Source organism: Giraffa tippelskirchi, chromosome 4 (assembly GCF_054371585.1).
Source record: "Giraffa tippelskirchi isolate mGirTip1 chromosome 4, T2T-mGirTip1v1.2.pri, whole genome shotgun sequence".
Classification (NCBI taxonomy): domain Eukaryota; kingdom Metazoa; phylum Chordata; class Mammalia; order Artiodactyla; family Giraffidae; genus Giraffa; species Giraffa tippelskirchi.
In genome coordinates, this window is record NC_137278.1 from 93,996,559 (window position 1) to 94,023,281 (window position 26,723).

The 26,723-nt window shown below is 40.1% G+C and overlaps 1 protein-coding gene across 5 annotated transcripts in view; it reads right to left on the reverse strand.

The window, feature by feature from the left end:
* The window catches only part of TMEM182 (transmembrane protein 182), a 65,922-nt gene extending 39,462 nt beyond the window's left edge, over positions 1 to 26,460 (reverse strand). Inside the window, exons 1-6 of one of the 5 annotated variants that reach the window (XM_081591455.1) lie at positions 26,254 to 26,460; positions 24,667 to 24,849; positions 10,614 to 10,808; positions 10,198 to 10,346; positions 9,864 to 9,963; positions 8,113 to 8,211 (exon numbers count right to left, since the gene is read on the reverse strand). In XM_081591455.1, the coding sequence (XP_081447581.1) occupies positions 8,113 to 8,211; positions 9,864 to 9,963; positions 10,198 to 10,329 (331 nt within the window). In that variant the 5' untranslated portion in view covers positions 10,330 to 10,346; positions 10,614 to 10,808; positions 24,667 to 24,849; positions 26,254 to 26,460. Of the gene's footprint in view, positions 1 to 8,112; positions 8,212 to 9,863; positions 9,964 to 10,197; positions 10,347 to 10,613; positions 10,809 to 24,666; positions 24,850 to 25,844 lie in introns of all 5 variants that reach the window. The other 4 variants (XM_081591453.1, XM_081591451.1, XM_081591452.1 and 1 more) reach the window with 4 other exon arrangements.
* Positions 26,461 to 26,723: the final 263 nt, after the last annotated feature.

The window sequence follows — 26,723 nt, forward strand, 5'->3', positions numbered from 1 at the left end:
AAATAGATTCAAGGGATTAGATCTGATAGACTAAGTGCCTGAAGAACTATGGACAGAGGTTTGTGACATTGTACAGGAGGCAGTGATCAAGACCATCCTCAAGAAAAAGAAATGCAAAAAGGCAAAATGGTTGTCTGAGGAGGCCTTACAAATACAAGACCGTTCTCAAGAAAAAGAAAGGCAAAATGGTTGTCTGAGGAGGCCTTACAAATAGCTATGAAAGGAAGAGAAGCAAAAGACAAAGGAGAAAAGGAAAGACGTACTCATTTGAATGCAGAGTTCCAAAGAAGAGCAAGCAGAGATAAGAAAGCCTTCCTCAGTGATCAGTGCAAAGAAATAGAGGAAAACAACAGAATGGGAAAGACTAGAGATCTCTTCAAGAAAATTAGAGATACCAAGGGAATATTTCATGCAAAGATGGGCACAATAAAGGACAGAAATGGTATGGACCTAACAGAAGCAGAAGATATTAAGAAGAGGTGGCAAGAATACACAGAAGGACTGTACAAAAAAGATCTTCATGACCCAGATAATCACGATGGTGTGATGACTCACCCAGAGCCAGACATCCCGGAATGTGAAGTCAAGTGGGCCTTAGGAAGCATCGCTATGAACAAAGCTAGAGGAGGTGATGGAATTCCAACTAAGCTATGTCAAATTCTAAAAGATGATACTGTGAAAGTGCTGCACTCAATATGCCAGCAAATTTGGAAAGCTCAGCAGTGGCCACAGGACTGGAAAAGGTCAGATTTCATTCCAAAAATCCCAAAGAAAGGCAATGCCAAAGAATGCTTAAACTACCACACAATTGCACTCATCTCACACTCTAGCAATGTAATGCTCAAAATTCTCCAAGCTAGACTTCAACAGTACGTGAACCATGAACTTTCAGATGTTCAAACTGGATTTAGAAAAGGCACAGGAGCCATAGATCAATTGCCAACATCCGACGGATCATGGAAAATGCAAGAGAGTTTCAGAAAAACATCTACTTTTGCTTTATTGACTACGCCAAAACCTTTGACTGTATGTATCACAACAAACTGGAAAATTCCGAAAGAGATGGGAATACCAGACCACCTGACCTGCTTCCTGAGAAATCTGTATGCAGGTCAAGAAGCAACAGAACTGGACATGGAACAACAGAATGGTTCCAAATCAGGAAAGGAGTACATGAAGGCTGTATATTGTCACCCTTCTTATTTAACTTATATGCAGAGTACATCATGAGAAACGCTGGACTGGATGAAGCACAAACTGGAATCAAGATTGCAGGGAGAAATGTCAATAACCTCAGATATGCAGATGACACCACCCTTATGGCGGAAAGTGAAGAGGAACTAAAGAGCCTCTTAATGAAAGTGAAAGAGGAGAGTGATAAAGTTGGCTTAAAACTTAACATTCAGAAAACTAAGATCATGGCATCTGGTCCCACCACTTCATGCAAATAGATGAGGAAACAGTGGAAACAGTGAGAAACTTTATTTTCTTGGGCTCCAAAATCACTGCAGATGGTGACTGATGCCAAGAAATTAAAAGACACTTGCTCCTTGGATGAAAAGTTATGACCAACCTAAACAGCATATTAAAAAGCAGAGACATTACTTTGCTGACAAAGGTCCGTCTAGTCAAAGCTATGGTTTTCCCAGTAGTCATGTATGGATGTGAGAGTTGGACTATAAAGAAAGCTGAGCACCGAAGAATTGATGCTTTTGAACTGTGGTGTTGGAGAAGACTCTTGAGAGTCTCTTGGACTGCAAGGAGATCCAACCAGTCCATCCTAAAGGCAATTAGCCCTGAATATTCATTGGAAGGACTGATGCTGAAGCTGAAACTCCAATACTTTGGCCACCTGATGGGAAGAACTGACTCATTGGAAAAGACCCTGATGCTGGGAAAGATTGAAGGTGGGAGGAGAAGGGGATGACAGAGGATGAGATGGTTGGATGGCATCACCAATTCAATGGGCATGAGTTTGAGTAAGCTCTGTGAGTTGGTGATGGACAGGGAGGCCTGGAGTGCTGCAGTCCATGGGGTCACAAAGAGTCAAACACGACTGAGGGACTGAACTGAAATGATGTTATTTAAACTGAATTACATCTTATTCAAAAAGCAGTTTCTTTATCAGCCTCGATGCCCCTAGATTTCTTCTGTTTGGCTACCAAATTTACATGTTAACTCTTTAATATCATTTATGCCCATCACTCCCTCTTGACCTTTATTGGCCTGTCCCTTGTCCTGCCCTAATAACGTCCAGGGAGGACCAAGATGCTGGTCTGTGAGGGGGATCCTGTAGGTTGGTCCATCAACCCTCTGAACTCTTTTCCCCTTCCCCTCTCCTTTTCCTCTCCTCCTCTGCCACAGAGCCTGGAAAGCAAGCAACTCCAAGCCCCAGCCCAGCAAGGCCATGTGACATGGTTCTGACAAGGGAAGCATTGGCAGAAATCTACTGGAGAATTCCAGGGACACACCTGCTCTCCTGAAGATGGGAGAACATGACAGGGGCTGTCCACCTGCCAAAGATGTGGAAGAAAAGGCAGAAAGGCCAGGGTCCCTGACAGCATCATGATAGCAGCTGCTTCTGAACTTCTTATTGTGGGACAAAACTAACCCTCATTCTTCAGTTGCTATTTGTTTTTGGCTACTTCCAGCTTGATGAGCTGCTGACTAACACCTTGTCTAGTTGCCTTTCTGCTTCTAGTCTTATATCATTCACATCACCCTACCTTTTTTATAAGACTGAAGAATGAGCAGACCAGAAAATAATAGTAAATAAATATTGACAATAAAGGTAAAAGAGAGCTGACACATGAAAACAATGTTGTAGACCTAAAAAATTACCAGAAGTATGAAAAAACAATTTTAAGAATAAACTAGGTCCATTGAGTAAAAGTTTAAAAATTCCTGCACACACCAGTAGTTATTCAAGGAATCAGTGTCAGCACCACAGTACAGTCTAGTTAGTGCAGACTCTCAAGAAATATTAATTCTACAAAAATATTCAGTCAAGAGTGGAAACAATGGTGAGTCAAACATAAAAGACATTATGGTTGTGGAGCCTAGAGTTAAATTGGGAAGGGATATATGAACAAAATAATTCTTCAGTAAATATTTAAGATCTGTGCTATAAATTATCAAATGAAAGCAAGGATGTTATAAAGGAGAGCCTGGTCTAGCCCCTGTGTTAGAGGGGGAAGGGACAGCAAGGAAGGCTTCCTTAGAAACTGAAGTCTGAACTGGTTCAGTGGGTGATCCTGCTTCATCAAGGAAATGGGGAGGAGGGTGTGGGACGAGGGAGGAGCACCTGGGGAGAAGGATGGACACCCTTGGGCCCTGAAGCGAGAGCACAAATGCTGATTCTGAGCAGCTCAAAGAAGGACGTGCGGCCGGCCTATGTCCGCATGTTTATTCCAACTCATCAGGAAAAAATGAAATTATGTTCAATATATTCTACTTCGTAAGAAAGCCTTTTCCACTTGGAAGTAATAAAGTTAAAATAGTTTATTGCTGAAAATACAAACTGCAATTTGGCATTGCCATTTCACACAAACACTGAAGGATCTTCTAAGTATCCGGCACTGTGCTAAGTGCTGGTGATACAAATATGAGTAGGTCACAGTCTGTGCCTTTGGGGAACTGCAATAAACAATGAAGAAACCGAGTAAATGAACAGTTGCATTTAGGTAGAAGGAGCACCTTGGCGGGCGTGGTTAAAGGCCAAGGGGACGCCATACAGAAATGACTGATTCACTCAAGGCTTGAGTTACTTTGAAAATTAATCTACGTTCAGTACATCATCACCTGATGTTAGCAAATTAATGGACTATGACTAAATTTAAGCATGAAACAAACCAGAAAAATCTGAATTCTGACAGATATCAAGAGGTAATGAAATTGTTTAATGGACTTCGAAGTACACAGTCCTACTTCAGAAAACAATTCTGAGAATTAGATCAGCCCTTCTAAACTTGGGCAACCATCCAAATAACAACATAACTGGACATAACTGGATTTTAGAATATGCGTTTGAGATTAAAACAAAAATAAAGGAAACAGTGAATTAGACCAGACTGTACATACAAGTCAGGATCAAACGGAAAGGTAAAAAAAAGCCAACATAAGTTAACTTTGTTCATTATTGAGATCCAACTAAAAGACTTTACTTTAAAAGATTTAATAGTAAGAACTAAAATCAGCCTTTTCATTCACTGTAGTTCATAAGATCATCAATAAACAAAACCCAGAGGCTTGGACCTTAGGTTAGTTCTGCAGTGATCAGATGTGTGAAGACAGAATCACATGGTTTCTCTGAGTCTCAGCCCCCTTATCATGAAATAAAATAATTTCATCAGTAATGTCCAATAATTCTAAAACAGTCTTTCCAGAAAACCATCCACCACTGTATCATTTTCACTGATTTCAGTATTAGCTAACTGTAATTGTAAAAATTCAGGAGAAGGCAAAGACATTTTGCCAATAATTTGCCTGGCCACAATACAACAGATTTCACAAACAATACTTTGAATTTTCCCAAGGTAAGTTAACAAATGTATTGTTGTTGTTGTTGTTTAGTTTCTAAGTCATGTCCAACTCTTGGCAACCCCATGGACTGTAGCCTACCAGGCTCCTCTGTCCATGGGATTTCCCAGGGAAGAATACAGGAGTGAGTTGCCATTTCCTCCTCCAGGGGATCTTCCCAACCCAGGTATCAAACCTGTGACTCCTGCATTGGCAGGTGTATTCTTTACCATCTGAGCCACCAGGAAATCCCAGCAAATGTATAATGCCTGATAATTATGAAGCTATGAAGTTGACAAGTAGTTCTGGAGTCTAGTGAAATCTTGTGGCTTTATCAACTAGGAAACACACACTTTCAACCAGATTGAATCTTTTTGATGAAGTCTGTATCTTTCTCTTGGATAAAAGAAACAATAAAATAATCACCCAAATATAATGTCAAGTATCATTGTACCAGTAGTAGGAAGATAAATGGAACTTGCATATACTATTTCTGTCATAGGACATACCTCTTCTCACTTCAGTCATTTTTCCTTAGTGTTTTTGTTTAAAGTGAAATAAAGAGCTGCAATATGTATGCCAAAGAGGAGTGTGACAACTTAAAAAAATGGAACACGGTTTTGTCACTTGATCCAAAAAGTGACATAGTAATTATATATAACTCAGCATAATAATTCTAAACATAATTGCAGTGCAATTTTGCTGACATGCACTCACTATCCTTCCCCATCATTATTATGCACAGATAACGTTACCTTGTTTTGCAAGTTTGCCATCATCTCCTTAGGGCCTCCCAGGTGGTGTTAATGGTAAAGAATCCACCTGTCAATGCAGGAGACTAAGAGACTTGGGTTCGATCCCTGGGTTGGGAAGATCCCCTGGAGGAGGAAATGGCAACTCACTCCAGTATTCTTGCCTGGGAAATCTCATGGACAGAGGAGCCTGGTGGGCTACAGTCCATGGGCTTGCAAAGAGTCGGACACGAATGAAGCAACTTAGCACACAGGCACTATCTTCTCGAGGTGCAAATTTTTCAAATATGTAGATTCACTTTTAAGTATATGGAGCCTACCGCACCTGTCTTATCACAGGACCTCAACATACGAGCATCAGCAACAGCAATACGCATATTTATGCAAATACCTAATGTCCTAGAAAGATGACAAGGAAGGGATATTGTTTTCATAACTTTTTGTAATGTAACTTTTTATAACATAAAGTAGTTTATCTGCCTTTTTCCCATACCATGTCCTCTGTCATCAGTGAGAAAGTCTACATCATAAATGATGATGTAGGTCCACATCATAAAAAACAGTTGTTTTTTGAAACAATTATGAAATGATGGGGGAACTTTACTTATCTATTTTTGGTTGCACTGGAACCCAAGCAGATTTTTATGGGAAAGAGCATCTGCACCACACTCATTATCAAGACCAGCAGCCGCCGTCCCTCTGAGTACAGGCAAGTCTGGTGGACAAGCTCATCCTCACCCTTTTTCCTACCTGGATCCACACCTGCTCCATAACACGTCATGCTAATAATGTGATATAAGCAGATGATACCCTTTGACAAACTCAAAACAAAATTAAAATGTATGGAAATTCATATTTTACATAAAGATAAAAAAAATGGATGACGGATGTAAAAGTTCATTGAGTTCTGTGATTGTTAATCTTATGTGTCAGCTTAGTTAGATGATGGTTCCCAGCTGCTTGATCAAACAGTAGCCTAAAAACAGCTCTAAAGGCATTTTGATGTGTCAGTGTTTACAATCAGCAGACTATCAGTAAGGTAGATTATCCCACAGTATGAAGGGGTGGGCCTCGTGCAATCAGCTGAAGGACTTAAAGAACAAAAAAGGGTCTTCTGAAGAAGAAGGAACCCTCCCCTAGACTGCACCATAGAAATCTACCCAAGTTGCCAGCACTCAGAGTCAAAACCTCAAAATTAGCTGTTATCTGAACCTCCAGCTGCAGGCTTGCCCCACAGATTTCGAACTTAACAGCCTTTCAAACAACAGCATGAGCCAATTCCTTAAAATCTCTCCCTCAATCAATCAATCAATTAATCTCAGTCTCTCTCTGTTTACACACACACACGCACACACACACACACACGCACACACACACACGCACACACACACACACGCACACACACACACACACTTCCTATTGATTCTCTGGAGAATCCTGACTAATACACATTTATCCAGAATATTAAACATTAAGTATTCTCTTTCAAAAACAGATTTTTTTGTTTTTTGGCCCTGTTAATGACACCACTAAATTCTGTACCAACCCTTAGTTTTAAGCTTAGGATAAACACTCTCTTATGAAAAACTTCATGAAACCAGCTGAGAATAAAGTTGACATACTGAGCTTATGTACTTTTAAAAAATAGATTTATGTGCTAAATATTGTGTACTTTCTACAGAAACTAAGTTTATATACTTTCTATAAAAAAAGTAGTATGGAAACATGGATGAAGCTGGGCAATCATGATTCCCAGTTAACAGCATAGGACTCTCCTTCTACGGAATATCACACACAACAAAGTTTCATCATTTTGTAGAAATACGGTAACATAGTAGCACCACTAGTGGTCAAGAACCTGCCTGCCCATGCAGGAGACATAAGAGACGTGGGTTCAATCCCTGGGTCAGGAAGATCCCCTGGAGGAGGGCATGGCAACCCACTCCAATATTCTTGCCTGGAGAATTCCATGGACAGAGGAGTCTGGTGGGCCACAGTCTATAGGGTCACAAAGAGTCAGACATGACTGAAATGACTTAGCACGCAATCATATTCTTATGTATGACAATGGCAAAAATGTTTTAAAATCAGGGTGTATATTACAGTGTTTTCCATTGTAGGACTAGTTTTACATCAGTTAAACTCTTACGGAGCAGTTCTTCCTGGTGTGTGTGTATCAATTGTGTCCAGCTCTTTGCAACCCCATGGACTATAGCCTGCAGGCAAGAATACTGAAGTGGATTGCCATGCCCTTCTCCAGGGGATCTTCCCAACTCAGGGATTGAACCTGGGTCTCCCGCATTGCAGGCAGATTCTTTACCATTTGAGCTACCCAGGAAGCCCATCTTCCTCATGAATACCATTATTTTCATATCAGAAAACAAACACACTTGTAAAAAATTATCATGATAAGCAACAAGCAAATGGGCTTTGATTTTGGACCAAAGTTGTATTTTATTAAGATTATAAATGGTATTTTAAAAGTGACATCTTGACAATTCCCTGGCAGTCCAGTGGAGAACACTTTACCTTTCAATGCAGGGGGTGTGGGTTCAATCCCTGGTCAGGGAACTAAGATCCCACATGTCCCATGGCCAAACAAACATACAACAGAAGCAATACTATAACAAATTCAATGAAGATTGTTAAAAAAAAAAAAAAGGTCCACATCAAAGATAAATAAATAAATAAAAATGATATCTTATCTATTATTTTATACACAACTGATATCAAAAACACACTGAAATTATAAATTATTTTTTGATTGCCCACAAAGCTGCTGTGGGGGGAACGTTTCAGAAAGACCGCCCTTCTGGAGGTGCCCTGAGGACTGATTACTTACTCACTGCAGAGTCGTAGGAGGTGGAGTTGTTCTCACCTCTCAGGAAAGGGTATGGTGACAGGTAAGCGTGGGTGCAGTTCTTCCACGGGGGCTGATTGGCTGGGAAGGAAGGCAAGACAGAGGTATTTGTTACTGAGAGGCTGCGTGAAGACTTGTTCCCAGTAGAAGAGAAATACAGGCTGTGGGGGGTACACGAGCGAAATAAAACTACAGATCAACAAACTCAGAGAATTGTTGAATAAGGAAGGAACTTCCTCAAAAGTCTCATATGGAATAGCACAGAAGATCTGGAAAGTGGATTCATCTAAAACATCTAGCTCATGACCTAATCCAGAGGAGAGAATGCCCTTAATATCACCTACAATTGAAATCACCAGATTTCATTCCTTTTCACAACAGTATTCTCCAGTTCCTAACATAATGCTCGGCACAGAAAAAAAAAAAGTTGTTGTTTAAAAATCTAATAAATTTAGATCTAACTATGATGGTTCTAACTAATGTAAAATTTCTTCTATATTCTACTTTCAAGGAAAAGATGTAGATGATAGACCATACAAGTTAATGATTAAAATTTATTTTTAGCATTTGAAGAAACCACAAGAAAGAACTTAAATGTTGTTTGAAATCTTGATGATTTCATCATATGCCCTTTAAGGAGTAAAATATTTTTTCCTTCTCTAAGTCTTGGCAAACTCTTCCTCTTGCAAAGTCTGGCTTACTTCACTTCACCAAAGCCTAGGTAATTTTCATCAGCAGACCGCATGCTTATTCTCCTCCCCCAAATGACAATCAGAAACTCTATGAAATATTTCTCTCAAAATGCCATTTCATCATAACTTTGTTCCTTTTAACATATGCCAATTTACTATTGGCTTGTCTTCTGTGATCTCAAATTTTTTGTGATATACTCCATAATCTTGACCTGTTTAAATGCCATACTTTGATTTATCACAGAAGTAGTTTTGATAAGAAGACTAATAATTTCAACCCACAGTAAGTCAGAAGGTAATAAACAGTTCTTCATTGTTGGATGCAATAAGATAAAGGCTACTATTTTCAGTGAATTGATTGTCAAAGATTAACACAACATAGAAAATACAGTTGAAAGAATGCAACTGTATTTTTAAGGAGCTATTCTATTTCAAAAAAGAACTTTAAAGTTTCTGTGAGAGAATGGAAACATCAAAAGCAAAGCATTTCTTGATATTGCCCACAAACTTGGTTTAAGCCTTAATAGAGCAAGCTTTCATCTGTCACTGCTCATAATTGTTTCGTTATAAAAAGAGATTTTTTAAAACATTTTGAAGCTGTTACTATAAAATAATAGACCTCTAATTCTGAATTTTTAAATTTGTGATTTCAAGGATTTATAGCCCCCAAAATAAAAACATTTATTTGCAACATAGCAATAATAGATACTCCAAAAACATACTATAGATAATATTTGTTTTGTTTGTTAAGGATGATGTATTTTAAACATGAGCAAGGAAACAGTGGAGTGTCCAATTCTGCCATAAATATTGACTCAAATTTTATGTTAGAAAATAAAATAATTATTTCTATAGCCAATTCTGTTTACTATAAAGAAATCAGTAACCTTTGAAAGGAACCTTTGAAAGATACCCCATTGAGATTCCACAGCTAAGAATGCAATCGTGTTTTGTAAGTGACATGCACCAAATAAGAAACTGTTCTTTTTTATTGACAAGCCGGGGGTGGGGGTGGGGGAAATAAAGCTGAATTGTACTTACTGTACCAGAACTGCCAGATATTGGAATCATTCTCTCCTACAATTCCATTAAACCAACATCTCCAGAAGAATCCTTCATGGTGGAAAGTGACGTTTTCTATCTGCACAGAACACAAATGAAGTAATTGCCATCAACATAAGGAACACAATCTGAATAATTACATCTGGGAAATTTTTTAAGCAACATATTGTTTCCCAAATAATGATGATCATTAGCTTTCTACATATCTCTTCTGCAAAGAAATAGACATTCCACTGCTATTTTTGGATTCTCAGAAGATACATAAGGCTATCCTCATTACCAAAAAGTACAATATTTTGAAGAAGAAACGCACATTTTGTTCACCTGAACACTTTCCCACTTCAGTCGCAAGAAGCCAGTAATCTGATCCAAAAGCCACCAGAAAGAGTAAAACCCCCAGAGCACCAAAGAGAGCCCCAAAGAAGATGGCAATATTTAGTCTCATTCTCAATTCACAGGTTTCTGTTGAAATAAAATAAGAAAATAAATAAGAGCGGACACCCAGATCCTCAATTAAAAAAAAAAGAATAAAGACTTTCAGGCAGGATCTTCTTCAGAAGTGTCTCTTAGTTTGTGTTTCAGAGGAGTCCCACTCACACTGGCGGTGGATTCGTGTTGCCTTTGCGCTCCCCTGGAGGGCCTCCAGGCTGGCAGCTGAGAATGGCAGGCTATTTTAGGACACTGACTGAGGAGTTGCCTCTCTCCCAAGGGGATCAAAAAATAGCTTACCTTCCCCCAACGGTGGAGGGGGTAGTATCAGGAACTGGCCAGAATCATCCTTATTGCTGTGGGGCAATCCAGAGAAGTAGAAAGATGATGGAATGGTGTGAGGTCACTGCCACGCTGGCCCAAAGTCTTAAGTGTCTGAACAGGCTCCTCTTGATCCAGAATGACCATGACAACCCTGAAGACACTGAAGACCTTCTACAAGGATAAATAAATCACAGGTATAAAGAACCACAAAGACCTCTCTTGGATATAACTGGAAAAAAGGCATAAGTAGCTCAATCAGTAAAGAATCCACCTGCAATGCAGGAGACTGACTGCAGCACAGGAGACCTGGGTTCTATCCCTGGGTCTGGAAGATCTGGAGAAGGAAATGGCAACCCACTCCAGTATTCTTGCCTGGAGAATCCCATGAACAGAGGATCCTGGTGAGGTCCTCTGAGGATCACAATTAATTTCTTTTTGGATATTTTTGGAATATAAAATAGTGGGTCAGCTTATCTAACATAACACCAAGTACAGTTCAGGTTCATAACCTAGAAATTCATAAGTATATTTAAAAGATCAAGAATATGGTAGCATAAACTCTTGAAGTGAACAAAGCACTTTTATGTAGCACATGCTATGACATAAATTGCAGTTCCCAGATCCTGTGCAAGTTATTCCAAATGATCATCCCCAAAGTAGACTCATGAAAAAAGTCTCCAAAGTATATTATTTTCTAGATTAAAGTGAGAAAATACAGCCCACATTTTCTTTTGTTTCCTTCATTTTAAATATTCAACCTCCTTAAAATAGGGAGTCTTAGTTGACACCCATACAAGTCACCGAATAGCAATTAATCTACACATTCTTCATGTCTAGCCTCTCTAGCTCATTTCTTTGTTTTCACTCAATGTCTAAATATGCCAGAGAGAATTTTTCAAGTATTTGTGCAATATTTGAAAACTTTCACTGTCTCTAATGATTACTGTCCTTTGTATTCAGTTGTAACATGGGTCTCTGCATCTTCTGAAGAGGCATCTGACCTCTATCAGCACCCTTCATTACTTTTGTTTGACATAGGATGGATCCTTAGACACAAAATTGTGCGTGTGTGTGTCTGCATGTGTGTGTGTTTGTGCGCACTCAGTTGTGTCTGACTCTTTGCAATCTCATGGACTATAGCCCACCAGGCTCCTTTGTCCATGGAATTTTTCAGGCATGAATATTGGAACAGGTAGCCATTTCCTCCTCCAGTCATCTTCCTAGCCCAGGGATCAAACCTGCGTCTCCTGTGTCTCCTACGTTGGCAGGTGGGTTCTTTACCACTGAGCCACCTGGGAAGCCCCCGATAGGCAGACTAATGGGTTCCCAAAGATGTCCACACCCTAATCCTAAACGTAACCACATAATCTATGAATATGTTACCTTACATAGCAATGACCTAGATTATACAGGTTGGCCCAATCTACACACATGAACCCTTAAAAGAAAAGTAGAGAATCCTTCCTGACAGTGGTCAGAGAAAGAAATGTGACTCCAGAAAGAGTCAGAGACTTGCCAGTTTAAAGACGGAGGAGAGAGGCTACAAGCCAAGGAAGGTGGGCAGCTTGTAGAGCATGGAAGAGGTAAAAAAAAAACAAAAAACACATTCTTCCCAAGAGCTTTCAGGAAGGAAAGCTGCCTACCAACACCTTGACTTTGGGGATTTCTGACCTCTGCAACTGCAGAATAGTAAATTCGTATTGTTTTAAGCCACTAACTTTGTATTGTTACATTTTTACAGCAGCAGTAGGAAACTATTAAAGATGCTGTTCTATAGTTAATGCAATATAAGATCAAATTAAGGGTTTTTTCTTGGCGGATGAGTGGGAATAATGCATCTTCAGGAAGTGCTTATTGGGAGCTTGTGACTGTCCAGGCATTTTATTAGATACACGGGCCCTGACCATGAGGGGTTCATGAGCTAGTGGGGAAAAATGATTCATTGGAATGAGGTGCATAGAGATTGTAGTAATAAGCTTCTGGTCACCCCAAATAATTCTCCCTGCTCACCCACACACCCCCTCCCAAGATAACAGTAGTTGTGGTCATGTAGTTTTATTGTAGGTGACAATGTTGTTGTTTGGAGAAGAAGGGGAATCTTTATAGGAAAAGCTTAATTTATTTTATTTATATTGTAATGGCTTATGATAAAAAACCTATGCATTAATACCAAATCTTTAGCATATGCATTCACAAACACACACATGTATACAAACAACTAGATTTTTTAAATAAGTAGAAAAGAGTGTAGGATTTTGTTATTGCTACAATTCATCTCAATTTTGATCTCTGTCACACACAAAATATCACCTTTCTGGAAGAGATTCATCAACTAATTTTTTTTTCACCATTTTTGGTTTATCTAAAAGTGAATAAGCATCATTATAAAAATGTATATACATATATATATACACGTGTGTGTATATGTATATCAAAGCAGCTACTAATTAACCAATCTAATTGCTTTCAACCATTCATTCATGGGCAACTATTTGAGAAAAATACTAGAGACTAGTTCTGATTTCATAAAACTTAACTCCTTTAGCTCAGTTATCGTTTTCCTCAGTGTTTATCATAGTGCTTGACATACATGGAGCACTAAAATAAAATAAAAATCTACTTGTATTATGACTCTTGGCTGTGATGTAAGTACACAGCCTGAGCTATTTAACTGGTGATCCATAAGAAGAAATAGCACTCATCTTGCCTGTTCTTTGTGAAACCTGTAGAGAGGGATTTTAGCAGGGTCTGTGCTTCCTCTGTAGATAATCACAAACCATCTTTTAAAAAATCCACTGTCGATTCTTGTTTAGAAATAAAATAGAATTTACCATCTAGGGGTCAAAAATTTCTTTTTTAGAAAATTAGACCATTTGCCTTTTGTTTGAAACACCTAATTTACCATCATTCCTAAAATATTCCCAACGATCATTCAGTTATCTCTTTCTTGAGGTCTCTCAGCAGCTTAAAATGTTGTCCAAGCTCCAGCGTAATTGTTAAACAGCTTGCTGTGTCCCCGTGATGTCTTTACAAATTCAGACATTGGATCTTGTCCCTTTCCATCTCTTTTCTAGTGAAAGACTGGGAGATGCGAGGAGACAGACAGACCTTCACCGACCTCAACTCACAGTAATCCTATAGTAGGACAACGCCATCACTACCGTGTGTGCCTATGCCTTTGGTGAATACTGAGTCTATTTCATGTTGATATGATGATCACAGTGAACCTGCAAAGGCACAAGCATGGTGTCTCAGGTTCAATCCCTTGGGAGACCTTGACTGTCAGAAATGTAAATGGAGGTGAATAGTAGTAACTAATATTAATGAGCATCTGCTCTGTGGCAGACACCATCCTAAGCATAGTAGATGCCCTGAGTACAAATAAGCCTTCAGTTGGTAGAATACGAAATAATCCGTTTCTTGGGCAGGAATTTCAGCATCCAAAGGTCTTCCGAGTGGGAGCTAAAGATCTTCCTGGTGGCATACAGAAGGCCAGAGGTAAGCATGGGGTCCTCCTGACTTCCTGGAAATAATATTCCACTTAGAGTCTCCTGTCTCTGAGAGAGATTATGGCAAAAACTATTTTAAAATTAATTTCTCAATCTAAAACGGTTTTTAAATCCAACTTTTAAAATCTTGAGGATACAAAGATCATGAGCATTCCAAGGCAATGTGGTAAATTCCTCCCTTGTTTTTTACAAATTAAATAAAACTTGACAACCAAAGGATAGATGACCATAAACAATGGAAGACTTTGCCTGTTTTGATTCAATGTCTTTTTATTTACTTTACTGTGTTTTTTTCAACCAGTAAACACACTACAACTTAGCAGAAATCCCAAGTCATGTTTAATTTGTGAGTGATAAGGAGCAAAACATTTTTTCTAAGGTCATAATTTCCCATCTTGATATTGCAATAGTCTTAATTATTTCAACATACCTACTGAAGCTATCTAAATTCTACAAAGAAATTAATTCTAGTTTACTTTATTCTTAAAAAATACACGAATGACAATGCTCAACATCCAAAAGTGCTGAACAAATGTGTAAATAAATAAAGAAATCAAACTTTCAGAAACTGAAGTGGTTTTGTGGAAATTTGAGGGTAAATTCTTTTTTGTCTTGGAATACTATGTTATAGATCCACAATCTTTATCTGCCATTCCAACATCCAAAATTTCTGAAAACCAAAAGCTTTCAGCAAACCAAACCTGACTGGCATGAGGATGCAAATAAACTATAGTGTGAATTCTTACACATTTGATTGCACAAGCACAAACGCGTTCGATTCCAGTGCTCACCAGGTTCCACAGGGGTGTGGTGGTTAGGTAATGTACAGTACACACATATTGCTACTTTTTCAAAATCCCCCAAATTCTGAGTTCTAAACACACCTGGCCCTAAAGGTTATATATAAAGGTTCGTGGTCCCAAGTCCTAGACACAGACAATAGACTGAGTGATGACCCTAAAACCAATTGTTTCCCTTTGATCACTATTGAAACAGGTTTTTACTGCCCATGAACCACCACTACAGGTCTCTGTGACTCTAATGACCTCTTTAAGTCTCTGTTTTGTGTTGTGGTTCTTGGGTCTTGTATGTCATCCTCCCTGCTCCCTCCCCCCCATCCAACAATATGACAACAGGACCACAGTCTGTAATTTCATGAGATTATTTTTACAAGCCTTCTCATCCTGCACATAGTATAGGAACAACAAATAAACAGTGGGGGTGATACAGGTTCTGTCTTTGTTTACTGCTACATCCCTAACCCTAGCACAATGCTTTATGTAGGTTCTCGGTAGGCAGCTCAGCTGGTAAAGAATCTGCCTACAATGCAGCAGACCCTGGTTTGATTTCTGGGTCGGGAAGATTCGCTGGAGAAGGGATAAGCTACCCACTCCAGTATTCTTGGGTTTCCTTGGTAGCTCAGCTGGTAAAGAATCCGACTGCAATGTGGGATACTTGGGTCCAATCCCTGGGTTGGGAAGATCCCCAGGAGAAGGGAATGGCTACCCACTCCAGTATTCTGGCCTGGAAAATTCCATAGACTGTATAGTCTATGGGATCACAAAGAGTCGGACAGGATGGAGCGACTTTCACTTTCACAGTTAAAACTTGGCTGACCAAATAGCCATCTGATTGAGTTGAACTAAACTGGGTTGGACAGTGCCATCTGCTGGCCGCAGGTAAAGTTTGCATTCCATGGTACACTAAGGTCCATTGGGATTTTTGTCACACAAATACTGCAGCGCAAGGATTTACTGTTGTTAGAGTTTGATGCTGACCAGCCTTAACTAAGATGGTGCCATCCAAGCACTAAGGCTCTGATAAATAGTTTACGTTGAATGTAAGCGAATCAGGATCCATCCACAGGCTCATTCACTCATTCATGTGGGCAGTTTACACACCACTGAATTGAGAGCTACTTACACAAGGAACTCACACAAAGGGAGTTATATTACACAACTATCTTCCACTTTGAAGAAGGGTCTGATGCCCAGCTCCAAGCTCAGTTCCCCAAAGAACTCCATTAGTGTGCTGAAGCACATTAACTCTTGAAAGGGGAAAAAAACTTGGAACTTATTTTTTTTAAACCTGCTTTCGATTAAAATCAACACACACACACACACACACACACACACACACACCACTTCAGAAACAAAACTGGAGACCAAAGGGGAAATTTTTTGATATATGAAAGCAGAAATGAAAAAATGTGACTTATAGGAATGCATGTATTATATAAACAAATACAGATTTAATGATGGCAATTTTGATTTTAACTTACTCATCCCTTTGTTTCCTTGTATTTCTTTCTGAAGAAATACTTTATACTCCTTATACCAGAAGCCTTGCAAATGAGAAGATTCCCCTCTTTGGTCCCTAGGCTGTGAAAGCGCTTTGCGTGAATCTTGCATATACGATTTGAGTCTTAACTTAGAGAAAGACATTTTTATTTATCCTTGCCTCTGGGGTATGTTGCCTTCCCCTTAAAAACCTTTGTCACTGGGTCATTCTTTACATATCAAGATGAAGATGGACTTTTTAAATTTCCATTCCAAAAACTTTTCCAAGAAGAGACTTGTAGAAGGCTCAGATGAGTCCAGGGTCTGTGAGCCAGTTCAAGTCGACCCATAGAGGAAAGACAATCCAATTCAGGAGAGAGTGGGAGGGCGAAGAGACACATCCCTGTTACCTTCATGTCCCCAGGTCTCTGTTGGGGAAACAGCTGGTGTTACATTGATGTGAACACAGTCAGAACTGCCGCAGGTACTTCAGCCTCCTCTTCATGTCCTGCTCAGCCAAGTCCGTGTTTAAGTCCTGTTTAATTTGACCACATATGTGCTAAGGGATAAAGCTGGCTTCCCATGTGGCCCAGTGGTAAAAGTATCTATCTACCTGTCAATGCAAGAGACACAAGGTCTTCGATCCTTGGGTCAGGAAGATACCCTGGAAGAGGAAACAACAACCCACTCCAGTATTCTTGCCTGGAGAATCCCATGGACAGAGGAGCCTGGTGGGCTACAGTCCACGGGGTCACCATGGACTGAGTTAGACATGACTGAACAACTGGCATGCACGCAAAAGAGATAAAGTTAGAACCTACCAGGATACTCAAATAGCACAAAAGCTAAACAACAACAATGACAACAGCAACAAAATAGTAACACCTCGGACACACACACACAGCACTCACTTTGTTCTGGGCACTATTCTAGGAGCTTTGGGCTTATTGATCCATTAACCTCCATGGACTTAGGACTTGTGGAAGAGATAATTAAACGAGGTCATAAGGATGGGGCCCTAATGTATCACCCCAGAACAGGGAAACAAAGTCAGGAGTGAAATGCTCTGGGCATAGCTTAGTATCAGTTGACAAATAAATAACACAATGTGACAAAATCAGTAAGTCTTCCATTTCCATCTTGAAATTCAGAAAGCAGGAAAGTGCATTCTGCCACCTTTCCTGCAAGTAAAAGGTGAGGCAAACTGGCCCGCACCTTAAACATAACGTAGCACTAGGGCAGTGCTTCCCACCTTCAGCACCATGGATGTCAGACACTGGACAATTCTGTTGTGGAAACTGGGGTGCTGCCCTGTGAGTCGCAGGATATTCAGCAGCACCTGTAGTCTCTACTCACTAGATGTAAGTAGCACACCCCGAATTTCAACACGCCCCAGGCAGTGCCAAATATCCCTAGGAGGCAAAGTCACCCTCAGGTGAGAAGCACTGAGCTAGAGAAACATCGGTCCTATGGTGCAATAAGGGTAACCATGGCAACAACAAACCACCCTCACACTACTCTGGACCCGATTAACACATACCCTCACATTGAATGACTAGCCAAAGGAAAAGCGTGTGTGTGTGTGTGTGTGTGTGTGTGTAGTATTAACAGCATAACTTCACTACCTGCTGTCCTATACAGCATGCCAAACTTTCAACAAAATATCACGGGACATGTAAAAAGCAAGAAAAACCAGCTTGAGCTCTGTTTCCATAATGGTAGCTTGGGCAGCCCCACAGACCCATTCCCCAGTGAAACTAGTGTAACTCGTGAAATCTATTTCAAACATCTGAACATTTAAAGTCTAAGGAAATTGTCCTAAAGGCAAACAGAACATTAGTCAAAAAGAAGACTACTTAGATTTTTATAAGAACACCAAATGTCCTTGACATTTTAGCGATGACCCACTCTCTCCTTATTTCACAAAATACACAAAAAATAATAATTCACAACAGACTACTAGCCTAAATGTAAGAACTAAAACCATATAACTCTTAGAAGTAAACATGGGTATAAATATTCATGACCATGAATTAGGCAATGATTTCTTATATAACCCAGGAAAAGCACAAGCAACACAAAAATTAGATAAACTGGACAATAATGAAATGACTTTTGTTCATCAGTGGAAACTTCCAAGTAAGTGAAAAGATAACCTGCGGGGTGGGAGAAATATATGCAAATTATATATCTGATAAAGGACTTGTATCTAGAATACACAAAGAACTCTAACAACTCAATAATAAAAAGATAAACAACCAGTTTAGAAACGCGCAAAGTGTCTGAACAGACATTTCTTCAGAGAAGATATGCAACTAACCCATAAGCACATGAAAAGATGACCATGAAATGCTACACAAAATCCTACACTCTTCCCATCAAGGAAATGTAAATCCACCATCATTGGAAAATAAGTGTTGAAGAGGATGTGGAAAAATTAGAGTCCTAATATACTCCCCCCTAATATACTCCACCTGGGGGAGCCGGGCGGGCTTCCATCTATGGGGTCGCACAGAGTCGGACACGACTGAAGCGACTTAGCAGCAGCAGCAGCATATACTGCCAGCAGGAATATAAAATGGTGCAGGCACTCTAGAAAATAGTTTGACAGTTCCTCTAATGTTTAAACATAGAGTTACCCAATGATCCAGAAGCCCCACTTCGAAAAGAAAATATATATTTATACAAAAACCTGTATACAAATGTCCGAGTCATAATATCCAAAAACTGGAAACAACCCAAGTGTCCATAAAAACTACCAATTTGGTAGCATGCGTATTACATCTTAATAATAAATCCCAGGGACAGAAGGAGCCTGGTGGCCTACAGTCCAGACACGACTTAGCCACTGAACAATGATATTGTTTTAGAAAAAAAAAAGAAAGAAAAAATGCAGGCTGAAGAGACAAAGCAACCATCACAATTAAACCCAGATATGACATAGATGCTGAAGCTATACCACAATGGAATTAAAACAATTTTGATAAAAATATGTTAAAAATTATATTGGAAAAGACAGACAATGTGTAAGATAAGATAGGCATCTTTAGCAGAGAGATGTAAACTATAAGTAAAATATCAAATGCAAATTCTAGACATCAAAACACAGTAACAGAGGTGGAGAATGTCTTTGACAATTTCACCAGCAGGCTAAAGACAGCCAAGGGACAAACCAGTGAACTTGAAAACAAATCAACAGAAATTATCCTAGCTAAAATGCAAAAAAAAAAAAAAAAAAAAAGTGAAAGAAAAAAACAAATAGAACACATTATTCAAGGTCTAATGGGCAATAGCATTAGATCATGTTATCGTTATCACTGAAGTCCCAGAAGTACAAGACAGAAAATGGAGCAGAAGAAATATTTGAAGAAATAATGGCTGAAAGTGTTCCTAAATTAGAGACACATCAAAGAACAGATCAAAGAAACTCAGTGCAAATAAAGCAGGATTAAAACCAAGACAGAAAAAAACATACAAGTAGGCTGATCATATTCAAACTGCTGAGTATCAAAGAAAAAGATAAAATCTTAAGAGGCTGCCAGAGAAGAAAAAGTGGGCTTCCCTGGTAGCTCAGCTGGTAAAGGATCCACTGCAATGCAGGAGACCCCGGTTCAATTCCTGGGTCAGGAAGTTCCCCTGGAGAAGGGATAGGCTACTCATTCCAGTATTCTTGGGCTTCCCTGGTGGCTCAGCTGGTAAAGAATCCACCTGCAATGAGGGAGACCTGGGTTCGATCCTGGGTTGGGAAGATCCCCTGGAGGAGGGCATGGCAACCCACTCCAGTATTCTGGCCTGGAGAATCCCATGGCCAGAGGAGACTGGCAGGCTAGTCTACGGGGTCGCAAAGAGTCGGACATGACTGAGCGACTAAGCACAGCCCAGAGAAGAAAAAGACACAGATAGAGCACAGCAGACACATCATCAGATAATATACAAATATGAAGACAACAGAGTGACATCTTTTAAGGACTGAATGAATTAAAAACCCACATTTCATCTCAGATTCTACATCCTTTAAAAGTGAAGGGAAAATCAAGCCTAGCCATACTATAAAAACAGGGGAATTCATTGCCAGCACAGAAGATAAGAAATGTTAAAGGCTTCAGGAAGAAGGAATGTGATACAGATCAGAGAGCTGGTTCTAAATGAAGAAAATAAAATTGCTCTAACTCTAGTTTCCTACAGTGGAAGCGTTTATTACTGATTTAGATCTTTCTTGTTTCTGATACATGCACTCAAATTTGTAAATTTCCCTCTAAGTGCATGTTTGTTGCATCTGACAACTTTGACAAGTTGTATTTTCATTTAGTTGAAAATGCTTCTTTATCTTGAGACTTCACCCTTGACCATGTGTTATTTAGAACTGTGCTGTTAATCTCAAGATATTTCTGAGTGTTCCAGCTACTTTCCATTATCAAGTTTTAGTTTAATTCCATTGGGGTATAGAGCATACTTTATATTGTTTCTCTTTTTTTGAGATCGTGAATGACTATTTTATGGCCCAGACTGTGGTCAGTGTGATCTTGATATGAACGGGTATCCTGCTGATCTAGCTGAATTCTAGATCCAGTGAAATGCTGATGCTGTTCTTTGGTTTTCTGCATTTGTGAATATGATATGTCTTATGTGGGAGGGTTTGGTATTTATCCTGCTTGCTGTTCTAAGTTTCATGTGCCTGTGTGTACAGTTGCCTGTCATTAACTTTGGAAAATGTGAGGCTATTTTTACTTTAAATAATTGTTCTCTCTCCCTTCTTCTGGATATGATCTCAGGTGGCCTAGACCTACAATAGCTTGGAGTGGGGCTTGGATTCCCAGCCAGAGATTGACGTTGTGTCGGGGCAATGGAAGCACCAGATTCTAGCCACTAGACCAGCAGTTGGTGCCAGGGTCTCTGGCACTTCAGCTTTGCAGAAAAGAATTTCCATAAAGACGGAAAGTAGTGAAGCAAGTAAAGTATTTATTAGGAGGAAAATTAGAACAGTTCATGTGGACAGACACATGGGCAAACTCAGAGGGAAAGTCCCTGAGCTGTGCCCTCGTGGTAGTTCGAATTAATTTTATGGGGCATTTCTTCCAGTTTCCTTTGGCCAATCATTCTGATTTGCCTGGTTCACAGTCCATATTGTGCTTCCCTGATAGCTCAGTTGGAAAGAATCTGTCTACAATGTAGAGACCCAGGTTCGATCCCTGGGTGTGGAAGATCCCCTGGAGAAGGAAATGGCAACCCACTCCAGTATTCTTGCCTAGAAAATCCCATGGACCAAGGAGCCTGGCAGGCTACAGTCCATTGGGTCACCAAGAGTCGGACACGACTTAGTGACTAAACCACCACCACAGTCCATATTTGGTATATCTTAAGATCCTTCCATGTGTGCACACACATCTCTCAGCCAAGATGGATCCTACTGAAAAGGCCTATGGGTAGAACATCCCTTGACATGACTCTTCTTTGGCCTCCAAGAAGCCTTTTTTGTGCATGTATGGTTGGGAAGGTCTCCTGACTTTGGGAATGAGAAATATGCCATCTGTGCAAGGTTCAGCCTCCTCCCTTAATTGCCCTGCTACTCTTGTCTTGGAGTTTCGGTTAATAGAGAATGAATCTCCAATTGTTTTACCCTGGGTTGGGGTCAGGGGTGTCCATCTGCCTCCTGCCTTAGTATTCCAATTTTGTATATATGTTTTGAAATTGACTGACAGTTCTTCAACATTCTGATTAATATTTTTAATTTTTTTTTTTTGTCTTTGCTTTCCAGTATGGGAATCTTCTATTGACTTATTTTCAACCTCAATGATTTTTTCCTTGGCTGAGTCCAGTCCACTGATGAGCCCATCAAAAGCAATCTTAACTTCTATCACAATGGTTTTACTTTCTATCATTTCCTTCTGATTCATTCTCAGATATTTTGTATCTGCTTATAGTACCCATCTGTCCTTACATCTTGTCTACTTTCCATGAGAGTTCTTAACAGTAATCATAGTTATTTTGAATTCCCTGTTTGATAATTACAAGATTTTTGTCATATCTGAGTCTGGTTCTGATGCCTGCTTTGTCTCTTAAAACTATTTTTCTTCTAATAAAATTGTAGTTGTTTTCCTGAAAGTTGAACGTATGTATTAGGTACTAAAAACTCAGGTACTTGGGCTTTTAGCGTAAGGCTTTATGTGAATATGCGTTGGAGCTAGGTTGTGTTTAATATTTTCATAACTGTAGGTGCCAGAGACTTCAGTTTCCTCTTGTTCCTTTTTTTTCCCTTCCCTGTTGCCTTTGAACTTCCCTATAAACTTGTTTTAAAATAGGGTCTCTGTCTCACATCTTTCTCAGCTGTAGTTTACTGTTACTATAGCAAAGCCCTGTTTATATTTTCATAAAGTGGGGGGACTTTTATAACCTTATGATTAAATCTCTGTGTTTCAGTGAGCTTGAGTTCTTGGATGGTGACTTCCAGAAGCATTTCTTAGCTTTCTCCCTGCCTCCCATTACATGAGACCAAAAGACAGACAGGGTGCTGGAGTGGTCTAATTATCCTTTTCCCAGGTGCCTGGTGGCTCAGACAGTAAAGGATCAGCCTGCAATGCAGGAGACCCATATTCGATCCCTGGAGGAGGGCATGGCAACCCACTCCAGTATTTCTGCCTGGAGAATCCCATGGACAGAGGAGCCTGGAGGGCCACAGTTCATGGGGTCACAAAGAGTCAGACATGACTGAGCACACACTACTCTGGACTTAAAAAGTTACTGGTTTTCACTTTGTCATCTTTTTTCCTTATTTTTAAGTGTGGGAGCTGCAACAACCAAGCTCTTTACACATTGGAACTGAAACCAGAGTTCTCTAAAATCTTTATATGAATGGAATTATACAGCATATCCTCTTCATTTGGCTTCCTCAGTCAGCGTAACTATCTTGAGATTCATCCATGATGTAGCATGAATTCATAGTTCATTCTTATTGCTAAGTAGCAATACCACAACTTGTTCACTAGTTCACTTCACAGATATTTGGGTTGTGTTCAGTCTAGGGCTATTGCAAATAAAGCTTGTATGAATAGTTGTGTACAAAATCTTATTTGGCTATATGCTCCTTTATCTCTTGGGTAAATATCTCATATGCTGGGTCATATGGTAGGTGTATATTTAACTTTTTAAGATATTTTCAATCTCTTTTCCAAATTGGTTGTGGCATCACACATTCCCACTAAAATTATTGTTCCATATCCCACCAACTCTTGGTATATTCTTTTCATCTGCAGACATTCAAATGACGAATAGTTGTATCCCAATGCAGCATACTATAAACAAGAATGCTTATCTTAATAACATTCAGTCTTCCAGTTCGTGATCATGGTATACACCTCTCCACTTAGTTATGTACTTTTTCATATCTCTCAGCAATGTTTTGTAGTTTCAGTGTACAGGTTTTTGTTAAGTCTTTAATTTAATCTTATCCCATTTAAAAATTAAGTTAGCTTACTACAGTTTCATAGATGCCAGCAGAAGACATGAGACGCCTGCATCAAAAACAAAAGACGTCATTACTCATAATACAATGAGCAGCATAAACATTAGCATGTTTGTGTCTGTTTCTCTTGCCTCCACATCCCATGAAAGTGATGTCCATATTGATGCTGCACATCTAGTGGATTTTCATTTCAAGTGAGAACACTGGGCTTAGAGTATCTATCATTTTTATAATCTGTAAGTAAGCTTTATCTTTAACCAGTGAAGATATGCAACATCTTTCAAAGCTATGGCATACATAGAAACGGTTACAGGTTTACCATCTTGGCATACCCCTAAGAAGTACAGGCATCAACAGGTCCAAAGAAAGAGGAATGTCTCTTTGCACATTTGTTAGTCAAACGTATCCCCATTTCACATTTCATGTTTTCAGAATGATTTTTAAACTCCAATTTCTAATTGCTTTTTGTAGCATTTGTTGCTGTTGTTTAGTCGCTAAGTCATGTCCGACTCTGCACCCACCAGGCACCTCTGTCCCTGGCAATTCCCAGACAAGAACACTGGAGTGGGTTGCCATTTCATTCTCCTTTGTGGCATATGGGAAGAAAATTATAAATTGTATATTGATCTTGTATTCTGCAACCTCATTAACCTTACTTTATGAGTTCTAGTAAATTTTTTTGTAGCTTCCTTAGTGTTTTCTACATAGATGACCATGTTGTTTATGAATACAGTTTTATATCTTTCTATCAAATACAGATGTATTTTATATCTTGTGCTTACCTACTGCATTCAGCTTGGAAACTGATGAAAATCACTGGAAGCCTACCAGAGCGGTGCCTGTGGAAATGGCCAGGAAATTACTTGCTGTGGCATCTGGGAGGTTCTCCTGGAAACCAGCTGGGATGCCCAGAGAATGTGCTGCGTGTCACTGAACCTTGCTAGGGGCTAGGGACCATTAGATATCTAACAAGTCGGCCACACACCATAGGAACAAGAAGAGAGAAAATCACTTTAGTGTGTTAAGAGAAGCTCCTTCCCCATGCAGTGTCCCTCAGCATCATCTACAGACAGAGTTTCACATCGTGCCAGCTAGCAAAGGAGATGTGTCTACAGAGTCCAGCACCAGGATCACACAATAGAGCAACAATGCATTTACTTGGAGCTGATACCAATAAACTGATCACCAGCACAGTCCGTTCTTTGGCTACTTGGCTTCCAAATGCATCTTTCTGTTCACATTTCAATTTTCGTAAAACAACTCCACTAAGGGAAAATGTCGCAACAGTCATTTACCCATTCTGGCTCTATACATTACTCCTCAAATTCAGTCTTACTGAATTTTCTGTTATCTAAAGACTAAATTAAGCTAAACTTACTAGAATTATTAATTAATTTAAAAACTTATTAAACTTCAAGAGCTTGTATGTAAAATTATGCTTACAAGAAGAAGACAAAAGAAAACAGTGAGCATGTGCCAACACCCACATGTATAACAGAAAATACGCAAAACTTCAACAGTCCTCCCCCTAGAAGTGGCCCCAAAGTCATAGCTGATATCTGTGGCTTCCATCTTTATTTTACTACCTATTTCTTTCTTTCTTTTTTTTTAAGGGTAAGGTTCTTTATCTAAAACAGGAAACTTTTCTAGAGATTTATTTCAGAAATAGTAGTAATATTAATGACCTAATTCAAACTGAGGACAGCATGAAAATTAACATATAAACTCTTCATGTCTTTAAAAGAAGCCTGCAACTAAGTGTCCTTTAATCACCTCATTGCTGAAAACACCTATTACGGTTATAACAAGAGACACTGATTTCATAAATGAGATTTGTTTGGGGGTTTTTGTTTTTTGTGTGTGGTTTTTGTTGTTGTTGTTGTTGTTTTATTGCTTTTTTCGGCCTATTTCTTCTTTCCCTTGCCCTCAGCCTAAACATCAGCTGATCAGGGGTCTTTACCTCACGCAAGGATGAAAGTCTTTCTTCGGGAGTCCAGCAATGGATTCTCCCACAGTTCTATCTTCTGTTTCCTTGCTTTTGAAACGTTCCACGCAGAGTCCTTCCTCACTCCACTGGACAACGATCACCCAACCTGCCCTCGGAACTCCGGCTCCATCACTTCAGCCGGGAGAAGGTCCCCTTGGGAGGCCCAACCATCCAGGTGATGGGCTCACGGCCTAACATAGCAGAACCTCTGCCCCACCCCTCGTGGAAGGTCAGCCTTCCTGGGATAAAAAAAAAAACCCTCCAAATCAGGAGGCTCCAAGTTGCCAAGAGACGACAGCGAATGTTCTACAAGTGAGCCGCCCTCCGCAGGTCCCAGAAAAAGCGCTGGGGCGCTGTTTATATTAATATATAGACTCCTCACCCCTCCAGGAGGCTGGTCCACACTGGGTCCTCCTGTGTTTCAAGTGGGCAAAATGAAGCTGGGAGGGGCCAAGGGTTCTTTCTCCAGGCCAGTCACTGACAACTAGGCACGCCCAGTCTGAGTTTCTTCCCGCCAAAGCCGGCGATCCCCTCCGACACCCCGTCACTTCTGAGCTAAAAGCTCATCATCGCAATTCCCTCCAGCCAGGCAACGGCAGGGGGAAGCGGGCTCTTTATCCCCAGGATGCGCAGACCATCATCACCACCATCACAAAACTGGCGCGTCCTAAACACACGCCCACTCTCTGGGCGGGGCGCGAACCCGCGGGGCCACGCGGAGTCCGCCTCGCTGCGCCTGCGTCGGAAGCACCGCCCCTGAAAGAAGGAGAGCGGCGCGCGGCTCTGCGCGGGCGCAGCCGCTCGCTTCCGCCGGGGGCGGGGCCGGCGCGCCGAGGGCGGGCCCCCAGCGCG